We start from the raw sequence: 16,610 nt of genomic DNA on the forward strand, positions 1-16,610 counted from the left end.
TTGGTGATGGGAAACCCGTGGGGATTACAATTGAGATGAAAAAAAAATGTGCAAAATGATGTAAAAATAAACTTTTTAATAAAAAAAAATATATGAAGTCTTTCAATCCATGAACACAGATAATTTTCATTTATTTTATATCTTCTTTAATTTCTTTCAGCAACTCTTTTACTGAGGGTCATCTGTTTCTTAAGTTTATTGTTAAATAACTTATTACTTTTATTTATTTAGTTTTAATTAATTCATTTTACTTTATTTATTTTATTTACTTATGCATACAAGAGCTGTGGTATAGCCCCCCAGAGGTGCAAGGGGTGAGAGGATTTGCCAGAGACAGAGTGGGGAGCAGAACAGGTGAAATGACTGAAATATACTGCTCAGAGAAGCAGAGGGCAAGACAGGATAGATTTACTGCACCATGTGGGTCAGTTCCTGGCGGGTATCAACCTTGTGTTGCAGGGGCTGTTCATAGCTTCACAGTGCTGAGATTAATGCCTTGCACCACCAGGGAGGCCCTTTGTTCTTTTTAATGCTACTACAAGTGGAATCGTTTCCCTCCTTTCCTTTTTGGATTGCTCATTATTAGTAGCTGGGAATGCAACTGTTTTTGCATGTTGATTTTTTTTTTTTTCTCGCAATTTTGTTCAATGAGCTTAATGGTACAGCAGACCTCTCCTGTCTTGACCCTTGTTCTCCTCAGCAGTGTATTTCAGTACATCTGCTCCCCATTCTGTCCCTGATGAATCCTCTTACCCCGGCACCTCTGGCCTGTACCCTAGCTCTTATATGCATAAATAAATAAATCTTTTAAAAACTAAAACGAAAAAAAAGATGTCTTGATTTCCCCTTAATTCCTGAAGGATATTTTCACTGGATATAGAATTTGGGGTTAACAGCTCTCTTTTCCAATACTGAGAAATTTTGTTTTATTTCCTTCTGCATCAAGAATTTCTGATGAGAAATCTACTTAATTTGAATTTGTTTTCCTCTAGAGATAAAATGTTTCTTTCTCATTGTTTTTGTGATTTTGGGGGGGGGGTGTTTAAATTTCAAAAGTTTAATTATGATGTGTCTTGGTATGAATTTCTCTATTTTTATTCCACTTATCATTCAGTTTAACGAATCTGTAGCTTTATGTGTTTTTCCCCCAAATTTGTGCTATCTTTGACTATTTTTTCCTCACATACTTTTTCTGCCTTGCCTTCTTCCTGCTCTCCTTCTAGGATGTCAGTAGCATAAATGTTAGACCTCTGTTATAGTTCTATTGATGTCTGATACTCTTGATAGTCTCTCACTCTTTCACTTTGTTTTTTTGACTATGTTTATGTTTAGTAATTTATGTTATCCTGTCTTCCAGATCAGTTATTCGTTCCTCTGTCTCCTCCATCCTGTTGTTGAATCCATCTATTGATACTTTTTTTTTAAAGATTTATTTATTTGTGCATACAGAACTGGGGGACAGGCCAGAGGCTCAGGGGCAGTGAGAGGCTTCACCAGAGACAGAGTGGGGGACAGAACAGGCTGATCGATGAAGTACACTGCTGAGGGGAGCAGCGGGTGGGTCGGGTGGGTCAGGAGAGGTCTGCCACACCATGTGGTCACCTCCAGGGCAGGCGGGAATCGAACTCATGTGGAAGCAGCTTTTAGATTCTCAGTGCTGTGCTTTAACCCGCTGCGCCACCAGGGAGGGCCCATCTATTGATACTTTTATTTCAGTCATTATATTTTCATTTGGTTGTTTGTATTTACTATTTCTTTGCAAAGGCTATTTGAGATTTCTGCTGTTGCATTTATTTTGAGCATGTCTGTAATTATTCAATGAAGCATTTTATAATATCTGCTTATAACCTATATCAAGTAATTTAATTATCACTGTCATACTGGCCTTTGTGTCTGCTGTCTTCTTTCATTCCATTTTTATTATTGCTATTATAAGTGATTTTTTAATTGAAACTTGTATTATGAAGTGCTGGATCTTATTTAAACCTCAACTTTTTTTGATACTGGTCCATCAGACTAGGGTTGTATACAGCAGCCTGTTGACAAGCAAGTAGGGGAAGAACTCTTCATTATTGCTGGGTAGTAGTGGCAGTTCTGACTCCCCTCTAAGTCTCCACTGATATCATCCTGGCTGGGGCAAAGGAGTTACTCATTTCTGGTCCCTGCATAGCCTCCACTGACACTCCTGGCAGGGACAGGTGTTGACCTCATTACACTGGATGGTGGTTAAGGTCCAAAAATTCTGTTTTACCTTCTCTGACACCAGCATTACAGAGAAGAGGTAAGGTGATTTGTTACTGCTAAATGAAGAAGCTTCAACCTCACATCAAGTTTGCCTCATCCCATCCTGTCCTTTCACAGTCTGAGAAGAGGTAAAGGTGGAAAGATTTTCTCAAAAGTGAAAATATCCCATCACGAGACCCAGAGAAGCAGCAACAATCGGCTGATGGGTGATTCTGCTGGCCATTTCCCTGGTATTTACTCTAAAGCTAAATTCCTCCCTCCCTTTCACTCTGTCCTCCTTTTTCACTTAAGGGGAAATGACTGCCTGTCCCTCATTTTTATGGGTTTTAGGAGAAGAAAGGGGTAGATCTAACAAGTTTTTTGTCTTTTTTTCCCATCTTAAAGGTGATATCCCTGGTTTGTGTGTATGTGGTACGTGTGTGTGTCTACTATATTTTGAACATTGTAAAATTTTTTTAATGGACCAAAAAATTATTAAAGGCAAGAGGAAGAATTGAGCAGGTACAGGGAACAGATATTTGAAGTTTTCCATTTGCAGTTTTCAATCCGGGCACAGCTGGTGTTGGCTGCAGGCAGGGAGAGGCCTTGAGTGTGACTGGTGAGCTCTGCCACTTTCATCAGCCCACCCAGCCATCCAGCATGATTTCCCACAGAACCTTAGTGCTAATGTTCCCTTTACTGGGTGCTGGGAAGTCCCTTATTTCTCCAGTCACCGGGTAATTCTGTCATGTCTGGTAGCCTGGATACATATTACTAAAGCCCCAAGTGGGATTTCTCCATAATCTCCGTAAATCACTCAGTAACAGTCTCCTTGTTACGTTAGCACCTTGACCTGTTTATTTAAATAGTAAAATGACACATCTGGAACAGGCCCTGTCCTCTCCTCCCACTAACTCTAGTCCCTTAGGGTCAAATTTTGCTTTCATTTTCTTACAGATGGCTTTCACCAAATCCTTCTACTTTTCTTATTTGCCTCAAGCAATTTCTTCTTCTGCCCTCTGCCCCATTGTCTAAAAGCAGTCCCAGATGAAATCTTCCCCCTAGAGCCCTGCACAGAGGAAGTGGGGGCTGAGTGTTCTGGGAGGAACACCCTGTGCCAGACTTGCTGTGCCAGGAAGCCTAGGCTTGTGTTGTCCATGACAGGGAAGCTCACTGCTGTTCTGAACACATGGATTTCTGTTTTCAAGCTAGTTAGATATTTATTAGACACTTAGATATTTATTTAGATGCTTAACAAAGAAATGTCAAGGTTGGAGGGCCCTCCCTGGTGGTGCAATGGGTCAGAGCGCAGCACTGCAAAGCTAGCCACAGCCACTTCATAGAGAGTTCGATCCCCGGTCAGGGAGCTGACCCACATCGCATGGCAGACATCTCCCATCTTGCTCGCCACTCCCCTCAGCTGCGTGTTTCAGTAGATCTACCTGTTCTGCTCCCCACTCTGTCTCTAGTGAACCCTCTTACCGCCCCACACCTCTGGCCTGTATCCCAGTTCTGTATGCATAAATAAATAAATCATAAAAAAAAAAGTCTGTCCAGGTTGGAGCAGGTATAATGTTCTCACAGACTGCTCAGTCCTTGAGACGGAGCAAGATGATGGGTGATCAAGCACATGAAGAGCATAATTAAAGCCTGTGGTGACTGGCCTGGAAATTATAGTCCGTCCTCATGGGTGAGTTTTGTGGAGGAGATGGAGGCAGAACAGACTTGTTCTTCTTGTCACAAAAGGGAAATCCCTTTGCCTTTCTCATCCTCAGCCCCACCACATGCCTCATTCTCTCTGGCTCCAGCCTATAGCCCAGGGCCCCAGAGCACCTCTAGAACAACTGTTCGCTCATGATGCCTTCTGCAGCATTCTCTGTCAGAAACACCTGATGCTGACATTAACCTCTGGAAGTCAGGAAAGTCTTCCAGATCAAAAGAGGGAACATTGGATGCTGTAATCAAAGCACTCCAGCACACTGAGTAAATGTGCAAAAGAACATCCTAAGTGTGGAAGTTTTGGATGCCACTCCTCTGAAGAGGCAGCTGTTTGGTTACCCGCCTTTGACAGTCAGCTCTGAAAACATACGCATCAGCGCACCTGAAACACTCTATAAATGGAAAACTCAGAACACAATTTCTCACACTGAGCCCACCAGGAAGCACAGTGAAACCCACACAGTTGGTTAAATTTACTTTTCTGCAGAGACATGAAGCCTTAGCTCCTCTACTGGGTAAGTCTTCCCTAAGCTCATGTTAAGCTGGGCATTCCAGCTGGGTGGCTGTTAGCAACCCTAATTTCCTCTTCTCAGGCATACGGCAATGTGTTTGCTCACTGGGGCACAATGAAGTAAGTGTCTCACCTATTAGCCATGAGGCTCCCTGCAGATGAAGGCTGATTCTTATGGACATCACACCCTAGGTGCCTAGCACAGTGCTGGGCACACAGAAGGCCCTATAAATGTTTCTGAAGAGGGATGATAGCAAGTATGTACAGAGTCACTAGAGTAATGTATCTGTTGTCTTATCTGGAGCTGGAAATCCTACAGCTAGGTATTTATTACTTTAAGTTAAAAATTAGTCCTATAGACTTAAGATCCATTGCCAAAAATAAACGCTTCATGAGGAGGGATAGTTTTCCCTGGGATTTTGGAAGTGGGGGTGATGGTTTGAGATGAGCATTGCAGAACCTTGGCATAGGCTTGAAAAGGAGTAACAGGAATGAGGGGAGGGACATTCCAGGGTGCTTAAGGTACAAAAGTGCAGAAATGGGAGAAAAACATTTATTGCTACAAGATTAGGTCTGAATGGAAGCATTCTTCAGGTGAGTTGGCACTAGCCAAATATCCGGCAGGTTACAAGTAATCAGAAAACACTTGTGGAGGGGTTCACCTTGGGAGGATCATCAGCACCATGTGGTTCTAGCTTGCAAGGAGCAAGAGAAGATGGCAGAAAAGAATGGGAGCAGGCTGGATTTCAACACTGCAACCCCCTGCCACCCTCATGACCGAGGTTGATGGATCCCAATTAACAGGACTGACACCATTCATCCTGGGCTGAGTTTGGAAATGCAATCAAGCCCAAATGAGAACATGTCTTTCCTGTGTAGGAGGCCCAATCCCATGACCGGGCCAGGTGACTGGTGCCGGGGGCCCGTGTGATGCACACACAGGATGTTTACTCCTACTGTGCTCAGGGACCTAGGACACACGCAAAGGCCAGGGGCCAACGTGGGGCCCTTGGTAGGCAGGGGCCACCTGCAGAGAGGAGGACCTCACAATATGTCCTACACTGTCTGGAACTGTCTGAATTAACTATTGGCTGCTGGGTTTGGGGCTCAAACTAGCTACCACCTACACATGTTGAGAAAAGGAAGAAAAGCAGTTAGAATGCAGGAAAAAGGGAAAAACCCCACATCGCCCACTTGACAGGCTCTAACTGCTGCTGCCAGTCGCCTGGGAGGCGGGGACAGTCCCCTGCCAGCACCCTGCGAACCCGCTCAGGTTGTCTTGCTAAGCAGCCCACCAGAGCTGAAGGAGCTGAGGCCCGCTCCATAGCACAAAAGCAGACAAAGAGACCCTGCCAGGGTGTGCAGGCCACTCCCAAAACCTCGGGGGAGCACTGTGGAGGGGAGCGGGAAGGGTGAGAAGGGACTATGGGAGAAGCGAAGCAGAAAGAATCTTTGTGATGATGACAATTTAAGGAACACTAGAGAACCAGCCTGCTGGAGTGTTTCTGAACCTTCTAGGGGAGGTGAGTCAGTGGAGCGATCATGTGGAAAATTCCCTTCTCCTCAAGTCATGTCATTCCCATGCTAAGGAAAAGTCCTTTCTTTCTTGTGAAATCTCTCCTTCCCTAGCAGGCCAGGATACCACAAGGCTAGAGAAAACTGCTGTTTCCAGGAAGAAGTTGTATTTTGTAAACTTAGAGAACTCACGGGTTGGGTCAAGCTGTTCATTTGGGGACTTTTGGTTTCAAGGACACAACTGTGTCCAATTTCCTAGAATGTCATTAGACAGAGAAAGGATTGAACTGCCAGACCACAGTGATGAGAGGACTGGTGGAGGGGAGGGAGACTCCACCTCCTCCTGTCCACATCTGCTGCCCAGGGCCCTGAATTTGTGGGCAGCGCCGACACTTGGTAGCCAGTAAGAAAAGCTAAAGCAGCTTCGGATGGACTCCAAGCCTGCACACCTGTGCTTGGTGGATCCTTCCTGGGGACTCATCTCTGCAGAATTTTTCACCCAGGGGTCAACAGGCGGCATCTGCACCCACCAATTCCACTGGGCCACTGACGGTGTCAGGTGGAAACACAACAACCCTCTATGTGCCTGAGCCCAAGGTGTCATCACCTCCACGGAGTCACCCCCTCTGAGCACTCCACACAGAAGGGGCTGATGCATGGCCGTTGCTCCTGGTGTGCACACTCTGCCATAGGCCTGCTACTTCGGGACCAGAGTTGAGACCATACTATTTATTTTCATGCAGGCAGCTTGGCTCAGCTTGACTCTTGTTATACTTCTTTTTTGAAAAAGATTTATTTATTTGTGCATACAGAACTAGGGTACAGGCCCGAGGTGCAGGGCGGTGAGAGAATCCACCAGAGACAGAGTGGGGAACAGAACAGGCAGATCGACAAAGTACACTGTAGAGGGGAGCAGCGGGCAGGTCAGGAGAGGTCTGCCATGCCAGGTGGTCACCTCGGGGGCCGAGAATTGAACTCGCACTGAAGCAGCTGTGGCCAGCTTGCAGTGTTGCATCTTAACCCGCTGTGCCACCAGGGAGGGCCTGGCTCTTGTTACTCTTTTCTACAGTAGAGGTCATGTAATATCAGACCCCACCTACAGAAAGGCTTGCCTCGAACATCACATGGTCCTTCTAGCCAGAGGTCTTAGGCAGAATGACCACACCTAACTTGCATGGAGAGTGGGAGGGGTGAAGGAGGGGGAGTGTAGTGTCCTGGACATTTGGTCAACATCAAAAGAGTGCAGAAGCCACACTCAGAACCAACCCTCCTTCTACAACCTTGCTCCAATTGTAACAGATCAGCTAGGCCTTCAACCAGCTCTTGTCTCCTGAACTGGGACAGCATTCCCCAGGAAGAGTTACTTGTTCTCAAACACTTGTTCCCTCCACGTTTTTCCAGCTTTTCTGAGGAAGGCAAAGATGTCCAGAAGATGAGAGCCTCAGATGGCTTTTAGTACCAGTGCTGGGCCTGCTGTCTTTCACCCATATTGGAAGCAGCTGCTGCCAGATGTGTAAGAAACTCCCCAGAGAACAGAAGGAGGAAGTGTGATCATTTACATTTGACTTAGAAAAGGATGGTCCAAATGCAGACTGCCAATTTCCATTACCATAAAGAGGGCATGATTTTTAAGAGGAGACAATTCTGAGGAGTGGCAAGGGGAAAAGAAAGTCTGGACAAGCACTGAGAATGAAGCCTAATAGGTGAGACAGAGCGATTTGGTTGAGGGACTTCATTCAAAAATGGGCTAACCAGATGTTTTGGTTGCCTGTCACAGTTACAGTTTAAGCCTGTCATCCAAGCTTAATTTTTATTTAATCTTTTTAATTGAAATAACATGTCAATGTCAGTATTTCAGTAAATCTGCCTGTTCTGCTCCCCACTCTGTCTTTAGTGAATCCTCTCATCACCCTCCACCTCTGGGCTACAGCCCAGCTCTTCTACAAAATAAATATTTTTAAAAGATGTGTCATTGTCATATTACACAAGTTTCAGATGAGCATCACTGAAAATCACCACATCAAGCTTAATTTTTAATGGTACACTCTTTCACTCTCAACAAAAACGTCCAGATTTGGCTAAGTTCCCTATCACCCTATTCCCAAGGAGTGAGGAAGTTATGGCTGAATCTCTAATCCAGAGAGTGACATGTAGGACATGGGACTCCAAGGTCAGCTTTCCAAAGAAGCAGGACAAGGGACAGGCAGTAGAAGGCTGGGTTCATTCTCAAGTGTGTCTAGAGTAGTAGGCTTGTTGGTGAGGTCAGCAAGATTCACAGAAGAGGGATACTGGAACCATCTTCGAGTAATCAAATTCACTTTTCAGAAAAGGACATTAGGCTAAAAGATATCAAAGTGGACTGCCTGGGGCCATACTTGGATCCTGGTGGATTGAGGCGAGGACCTGCATCTGAGGATCAAGCCCAGGGGCTCTACACTGGGACAGATGGACAAGGATGACTCTGGAAGATGCTGCAAGAGACGAGCAGAGCGAACCCAGCACAGGGGAGAGTCTCAGATGGCCCCATGGCTCTGAGGCTGCGGAGGGAGGACAGAGATGGGTGAGGCCCAGAGCCACAAGCACTCTGCGCTGTAGGTTGGAGCCACAGCAGAGTGGTGAGTGGACACAGAATAGTGACCGGGAGTCACCACTAAATGGCCAGCAGAACAAACAGGTGAAGAAGCAGTGAAGTATGGAGATGAAATGTGAATGGGATCAAATAAGTACTTGACAGAGTCTAACTTTTTCTAATGGTTGGAAGAGTAGTGAAAGCTCACTGAAAGGCAAGCCCAAATGACAGCTACCTTACCCTGAGCACCTCTTTCCACAACCTGATTGCAGTATTCGGAAAATCAAGTAAAGGACAGCCTTGACCTCTACTCAGTGGGTAGGAAACTGAGTCACAGAAACCTGCTCCCGCCTGTCTTGCGGTCCTCTCAGCCAACAGGGTGTGACAAACAGGCCCTGTGAGAGGCTCCACAAGCCAGCCACAGCAAACAGCCTGGGCTTCCCCTGTAGCCTGACCTCCCACATGGCCCTGGGGGAGCAAGGGGCTACATGTCTCTGTGAATCTGCTCCTGTAGGTAGACATCCCAGGAAGAAATCTAGCCCGACGGTCGAGTGACCTTGCTTTCTGTTCCTCACACCGCCTGCCAGCTAGCTTTGTGGTGATGAAGAGTCGCTTCTCTTCAGCTCCTCGGCCCCTTCTGGTTGCCAGGAGGACACTCAGTCTCTGCTATCTCCAAACTCTTGAGTGCTGATTCTGTTTTTCCTGGGGTATCTGCTCTGCGCTTGACCTGCCCTGACTTTGACTTAGCTACCTATTCATATCTTTGCATCTTCTCTATAGTCCCATAGAGAGCACCTTCGCAAATCAGAATGAAATATTTGCTCACAGGTCTCAATGATTCCTGACAAGGTAGGGATGCAGTGTGTGCATCTGAAATATCCTTTTATAAACTACCACGTTTGGTCCAGATTTGGGGGTTTATTTTGTTTGTTTGTTTTGTTGTTGTTGTTTTGTTTTGCCTCCAACACCTTTATACCCAATGTGGTTGTGTTAAATATCTTGTTGCGGATAATCTGAAAAGTAAACACCTCCTATACTCAATTGTAGGCTGAATTGCTGTCACCCTGAGCAAGTTCTCCCACAAGCTACAAAAATCCTGCACGCCACTGCCTCACCCACAAGGTGCTCTCCGATATGTGACATTAAAAACCTCAATCTCCTGAAAAAAAATCATAAAATGGTTTCAGTATACATGAACTGAGCATTTTTTTTGTTCAGTGAAACTTCTTTGATGATGCCTGTTCAAATATCTGCAAATATTGAGAAAACACCCACAGACATCGTTTTTGGTTTGCCACAGTCAGTCTGCAGAAACCAACGGGGAAGACAGAAAAAAACTGCAAGCCGCTGGAGACCGTGTACATTCCGGGATGCTTCTTCTCCCACCCCAAATTGTTAGCCTCTAACCAAATGTTGCAGAGAAGTCAGCCCAGGGAAGCAGGGTCCTAAGGAGGCGAGAATACTGGCGGGGCAATTTGGGGAGACATCTCTTCCACCTGCTCTCTACAGACCTATAGAAACTCAGGGCCACCGAGCGTCCACTCCCACACCCCAGACTGCAGGTCTGCTCCCCTGGAGCTGGGCTGGCGCCTGCATGCTCTGCCCTGCAGCCTCTGAGATGCCACTGAGTCCCTGCGGGCTCCCAGCAGCAGCACACAGCACACGGAAGCGTGCACAGCACACAGCAACACAGCAAAGGAGGAAGACAGGAAACAAGGAAGAAAAGAGCAGGAGCGGCAGCTAGCGGGCCAAAATGCTGGGTGGTGCGGGAAGAAAGAGCAGGCGGCCTGCGTCCCTGTCACCTTGGAAAGTATAGCCGAGGAAAAAGGGGTGCAGATCTGGGGTTCTGTCGCTGCTTTGAGGCCTCAGAAATAGCCTGTGTGTGGAAGGAGGGTCCTTGGGGAACTGACCTCAAAGTCGGGAGCTAACGGCAAACTGTGGAAGACAAATGGCAGGCAAAGCTTCCATGCCTGACTACACAACTGGAAGTTAGTGTAATGTGCCCACGACTCTTTTGGGCCAGGCCTCCCATGCAAACCCAACGCTGGGGGTCAGCACTTCTTGATTATAAAACGAACATCACTGAAAGTTTTTAAAAAAGACAGACCGAAAATACCACATCTTAGGCAAATGAATTGAAAATCCCTTACAGTGACACCCTGTTGTTTTTTTTTCCACCCATTTCTAAAATCAGAGGACACCTGGCATGGTGTTTAGGTAGAGAAATGCAATTCCTAGTACAGTTTCCTGATGGTACAGAGCTGAAATGACATCATGGAAATGCTTCTGTGACAAGGTCCATCTCAGTCAGTTTCTAGGTTACAACATGAGTCTCGACCATCGGTGGGGACGCACATGTGTGCCTTTGTCATTCGCTGGGAGCGACTGCTTTCTGTCTTCAAAGACAAAGTTATTCCTGCAGGCTGCTGGCCTGGTTTTCCCATACTTTTGGCTCAATCCTAAACATAAGCTGTACCACACTTCAGCTCCTTTGTCAGTGGGAAGGAAATAAAACAACTGTTACCAAGAAAGAGAGTTTGTTTTCCACTCAAGGACAAGGAATCTATGACATAAGACGCCCAGTCCATGGTTAACACGGAAAGTCCCACTGTGCAGCATTCCCCGTGGGGACGCGAGTGAGGGTGTGGCAGACACAGAGCGTATGGAAGCCTTCGTCTTAATTAAAAAGTACGGTGGGAGTCGTGGAATTTGGCCAAGACTCATAAATCTGCTAAAGGAATCAAGACTCTGTCAGATAAGCTTAAATAGAACCCACCGAGGCCTCGGGAGAATTAAATAGATTCCCCGCCAGTAGTTGACACCCACTCTCCTGTCACTTTGCTGCACTCCACGGACGCGGCTGTGCTCATTAACCAGCAACCCTCCTCCCCGCCGATGACAAGTTTATCCCCGAGGAGCGCAAAATTCAGAGATGATAAATTTACTCCTGCTTGTAAAAATGAAGCTCTCCTCGGGGCAATAAAAATGCTGTGAGCCTTTACGGAAATCAGTACCTTATCTGCTAACCTACCTTCATTAACAAAGCCTGGTCCTCTGGGTCAGGACAGCTCCTCACTGCCAGGGAGAACTGCTCTAGAGTCACTGCAAGGGAAGAAATGGGAAAAGTGAGTGGCCTCCCTTCAGGCCCTGAGCACCTGCGAGGTGGAGGAGAATACCATGACTGCCACAGATACAGGTAAAAGCTAGTAGGCTTTCCTCGAGGATCCAATAGAGCTGCCCCCAACTCTAGGGGGGCTGGCTGGGCACACGATGAGTTCTCTGCCACTGAGGCAGGGGTGACGGCATCAGAACACGGGGACATTATCACCAGGAAGGTTCTGTCTAACCCACAGCAGGTCTGGGCTCAGCCACCAAATAGCTCACCCGTGCCTTAAAGACAACACTGTCTACCTATGTCCTGTGACCTCTCTCCAGAAGATTATTTGCCTTTGTAAATGTGTCAGTGCACAACTTTTTACTCAACCTTCATCAAGGTTCCCACATGTTTAAGTCTTCTCTTAGTATAAATCATTTGACTACCAGTGTTCCCTCAGCAAACCCCACAAACGCTCCCAAATATTTCAAGTCTGTTTCCCCAACCATCTTTCACCAAAAGAATAGTGTAGAGAAGCCCAAGAAAGTTTGTAAAAACACACAGTGACAGGAAAACTGTGGAAAACACCTGACGGGAGGAACCAAGTACCAAAATGAACAGTGGTGCAAGGGGAAAAACAATGGTGTAAGGGTGTTTGTGTGTGTGATTCATTTAAATTGGCCATGAAAGTTCTAGAAATATCATCTTACACAATTTATGTAAATTGCACCAATACTCACCAAAGTCCCATTCATGTGAGACCCCTTTTTGTTTTGGTCTAAATAAACCCCATACTGTGTTGATTATTGTGTTTCACGCTCGAAAATGATTCCCTGCTATCCTCTGGCTTAAGTCTACTTCTTTCGGCCAACAGTAAAACTAATTTAGCCTGTTGAGGATGAGCTGCTTATCTCTGGACTCAAAGCTGGTCCGCCTAGGTAGCCATTCACTGCTGCCTGCTGGGCACACTCACATGTCTTGCCTCAAGCACAGCAAAACCCCCTCCGTCCACTTGCCATTTGTGGGAGTTACTCATGGCCACCAGGTCAGCCTGCTGCACATCCTCCCACATGCACCCTCGGCACAGTTGCCACTCTGATTCCTACAGAGCCCTTTGAACTCACCCCCCAATTCTGATGCCAGGTCCTCCTCTTCCACCAGCACTTCCCCACATGCTCCCAGCACCCCCCACGCTCTCCCCAGTCTTAGCCCCACTTTCCTGGCGTCCCCTACCACCTCCGATGGCTTCTCAATATCATCAGGCCACGGCTTCACCCCTGACCCCTTCCTGAGTTCTTCCCTCTGACCCGAGTCTGCCGCCTTTGAACTCAGTCGGCAGAGCCATCACCAACACAGGCTTGAAAGCAACTGGGCCTGGCTTGAAACTACCCTCTGATTCTATGAGCCTGTCCCCAGACAAGTCACACACTTTCCCAGGGGTCACATGTGCAGACTGTTCCTGGAGTCAGTCTGAGGACGGAGAAGGCTGGGGCCACGTGTATTCTCCACCCTCATGCCCTTGAGGAGCCGTCACTGACTACTCCCTGTCATGCTGGCTTCTTCCCCCTTGATGTCTTGGCACAGTTCAAATTGGGTTTTTTGCTCTATGCCATTCTTTCATTTTAGACATGCTGCTCATCTCAGGAGAGAGCCTGTGGGTTCCAGAAGGAAGCCTGAGTCTCAGACCGAACTTGGTTCTACCCCCACTGTGTCCAACAGGCCAAGTCACAGCCCCAATAACCCAGTGTGTGGAGCTCGACACCAGAGCATTTTGGAGAGACAGGGTCCCACAGAGTGCTCTTCCCCTTCATTGGCCAGCTGGCTTTACCAGGCGAGACCATGCCCTTTTTTCCCAAACAACAAAAGCCACCTTGACAAGAGGGGGCTGAATGCGGGTTGCTCTCCACTGCAGCTGCCACGTGACATCTATTCTATGGCCAAGGAGGGCTTTTCTCTCACCTCACTCACTCTCATTCCTATAGAATCCCAGAGGACAGGGCACGTACAGAGAGCCAGCGGCCCCTCTCCACCGTGTCTGCAAAGCCACATTTCAGGGAGACCTGATTCACTGACAACTCTTGGTGAGACGCATCATCTGCGAGGCTGACATTTCACTCCCCTTGCCCTCCTCCCTCCCCTACTTTAAATAGAAAAAAAACTCAAAATGAAAGCATTTGTGGTATCTACTTTCCTCTACCTTTGTTGCTGATTCAAGGGGCTGCTGCCCAAGGAGAAGGTCTTAGGCAAAACAGCAGCGGCAGCCCACGGGCACTCAGGGCCGGCACCCGAGACTCAGGATGGAGCCACGTTCTGGATGCCAGTCTGCTGCTGAGCACCCTGTGCCAGTGGGGGAAGGGAAGGGGCTACCTGCCCAAGCATAGCCTACTCCTTGGTTCAACCAGTGTGTGACTAAAAGATCGACCTGACAAAACAGGGAGGACAACAGATTTTTAGATAACAAGTAGCTTTGAGGTTGGGGAGGGAGGAGAAAAAAATGACCCAATTGAAATTAAAAATTATCTATACATGATAAGCTGGGAGAAAAAAATTACAGGCCAGCATGAAGTCCACATGTCTCACAGGTACTAAATGGAAGGTCTGTCCATTACGACCAACAGCCTCACCCCGCTCTTCTGATGGGCAAGAATTTGCAACATGGAAGAAACCAACAACTCAAGAAAATGGTTGTACCTAGAACAGATTTCCCTATAATTTGCTCATGCAAATAAGAAGGGGGAGTGCCTAACCCAGGCCAAATGAACGGAACCATCATCACTCACTTTTCTTTTTGAGAAATGGCTGGTAAGATTGGGAAGCTATCACCGAGCTAGCAAGCACCACTGACTGTAACCTATGACTTAGCAGGCTGTGCTGCTTAGAAGTACTATCTTAGAATGTTCTTTCAGCTTCTCTCTCAATCTCCATGACAGGTTGGGGATAGGAGCCCTGGCCCTGATGTCCAACTTTAGAGAGCCCTGCCTGGCATTCCCTCTAACAGCCACCTTCCCTGAGGGGCCATGGGACCCGCACCCCACTTCTCCAGGGAAACTCTGGAAGCCTCTTCTCAGGGTGTGTTCTCCTCCTGGTGCACAGGCCCCTAGGCCCACAAGGCTGCCAGGAGCAGAGGCGGGATTGTAGACAGACCTTGTGTGTCTAGGCTGGAGGACAGGATGCACACAGTGTGGACAGAGGGAAGTAAGAATACAGGCAGGCCTGTGGGGGGAAGCTCCTCCACATGGTGCAGAGTTCACAAAGCCTTCAGGAGCCTGACAATTCTAAATTTAGTCTTCTGGATGAATGAAGCTACATTTTCCAAGGCAGGAGGACAGAGCACATTTTCTTCACTCTGTAAGCTCATCTTGCACATTTTCTGCAGTCCCACACACAGGGACAGGCTCACACTGCAGAGTGGAGACCTGACACAAAAATACAGGCTGACACAAGCCACTTCTAAACCAGGTTCTCCATCCCTGAAAAGAAGGCATCCTGTTAGGGCATGACAGGAGAATGAGGTTTCCCCTTCACAGAGGCATTGCCCGTAGCAAAGATGGGGAAGCCAGCCTCCTCTGAGGGGTAGCAGAAACAGGGAAGCTGACTCCTGCCCCTGTATGGGAGCTTCCAGAAGTCCCACTTCTGTTCCCGGAGAGCAGTGCGCTCCCTGGCTGAGGCTCTTCTGGGTCCTGGGACTGTGGGTCTCTATCTTGGCTCAGGCTTACTGATCCACTCCCTGGAAGCCCGGGGTCTATTCTGTGGCACAGGTGGCTACAACAGCAGCTGTCCCCAGTCACCTCCTCTCCCCAGCGTGTGACAGGGCTGCTCAGTACACTTCGCAGACCTATCTGTCACTCTAGGCGTCTAAAGTCCCCCGCCCACCTCTTCTCTACAACATAAAGGCAAATGTTGAAAGAGAGAGAGGAACAAAAGGGCTTAGCCTTTACAGAAAGACTTTGGCTTTCTTTTTAGAATCAACACAGAGGAGTTTTGAACTTCTTGGCTACTAACAGTCGGAGCCACCTGCTCATTGAGAGGTGCTGAAGGGGAGTGTGGAGCTGAAGGGACTCTCCATGCCAGAGTGAGGGCCAGTCACTGTCCCCCCTCCCAAGCGGTGGCCACTGCTGCTCTAGTTTGCCTGGTTCACACAGTCCAGTTTATTTCAGAAAGCGGCAGAGCACACCGCGCGCCCTCCTCACCTCACCCCACATCGGGGAGCACAGCAGGTGCTCAGAAGTGCCCCCCTCCAGGCAGACAGCGCTGCTTCTCTAGAACTGCGTCTCAGCACCTCCCTGCCTGAGTACCGGGAGCACAGAGCTTACAGAGGGACAGCCCTCTCTGGGATGGGTGGGGACCACTGTTTCTCTAACACACAGTCTCCTTTCACCCCCCTCTGTCCCTCCCCACCCCGCATAGTGGATCTTTGCTGGCAACTCACCTGTGTCAGTCTCTACCCTCCCAGTCATCCCACCCGGGATCTCCCTCAAATGCATCTTGTACCTTGGAGCCAGGAACGTTTCTCTTCAAGTTCCTCAGAGTGAGGGTCACTCTCCAGCTCAGTTCCTTCACTGGCTTCCTGCTGTCTGCCCAGCAAAGCTGGATCCTGTAACGCGGTGTCCAGATCATCCCTCCACCCTCTCTGCCTGTTTTCCTACTCTCATTCAGTCAATGGTGTTTCCTGGTCTCTCCCCCAAACACCTTCCTCTGGCAGAACTGGAGCCTGAACAAGCCCTTCACTTTGCCCCTTCACCTGTGATCTCCCAGAACGCACAACACTACATCTCTAACAGAGAGGTCGTGTGCACACCTCCAGCCCTAGAAGTGGTCTTGTGTCCTGCCGTGTCTGAAGTTCCCGGTACCTCTCAGGGCCTCGCCACATCACACTTCTCAATCCCTCTACTACACTGAAAAGTGTCATGTATAATCCCAAACCAAAGATTTGCAAACAGAACACTGAAAACTTTGCAAGCAAATAAACCAATAAGTAT

General features: G+C 47.9%; 1 protein-coding gene across 4 annotated transcripts in view; it reads right to left on the reverse strand.

Moving 5' to 3' along the window:
- The window catches only part of ACOXL (acyl-CoA oxidase-like), a 269,242-nt gene that overhangs the window by 38,436 nt on the left and 214,196 nt on the right, over positions 1 to 16,610 (reverse strand). For 3 of the 4 annotated variants that reach the window (XM_012727649.1, XM_012727648.1, XM_012727647.1), the window contains exon 17: positions 11,569 to 11,639. The exons of the other annotated variant lie outside the window; for it this stretch is intronic. In XM_012727649.1, coding sequence (XP_012583103.1) covers positions 11,569 to 11,639 — 71 coding nt within the window. The remainder of the gene's footprint in view (positions 1 to 11,568; positions 11,640 to 16,610) is intronic. 4 annotated transcript variants of the gene reach the window in all.

Source organism: Condylura cristata, unplaced genomic scaffold, assembly GCF_000260355.1.
Source record: "Condylura cristata isolate star-nosed mole 26May11 unplaced genomic scaffold, ConCri1.0 scaffold00020, whole genome shotgun sequence".
Classification (NCBI taxonomy): domain Eukaryota; kingdom Metazoa; phylum Chordata; class Mammalia; order Eulipotyphla; family Talpidae; genus Condylura; species Condylura cristata.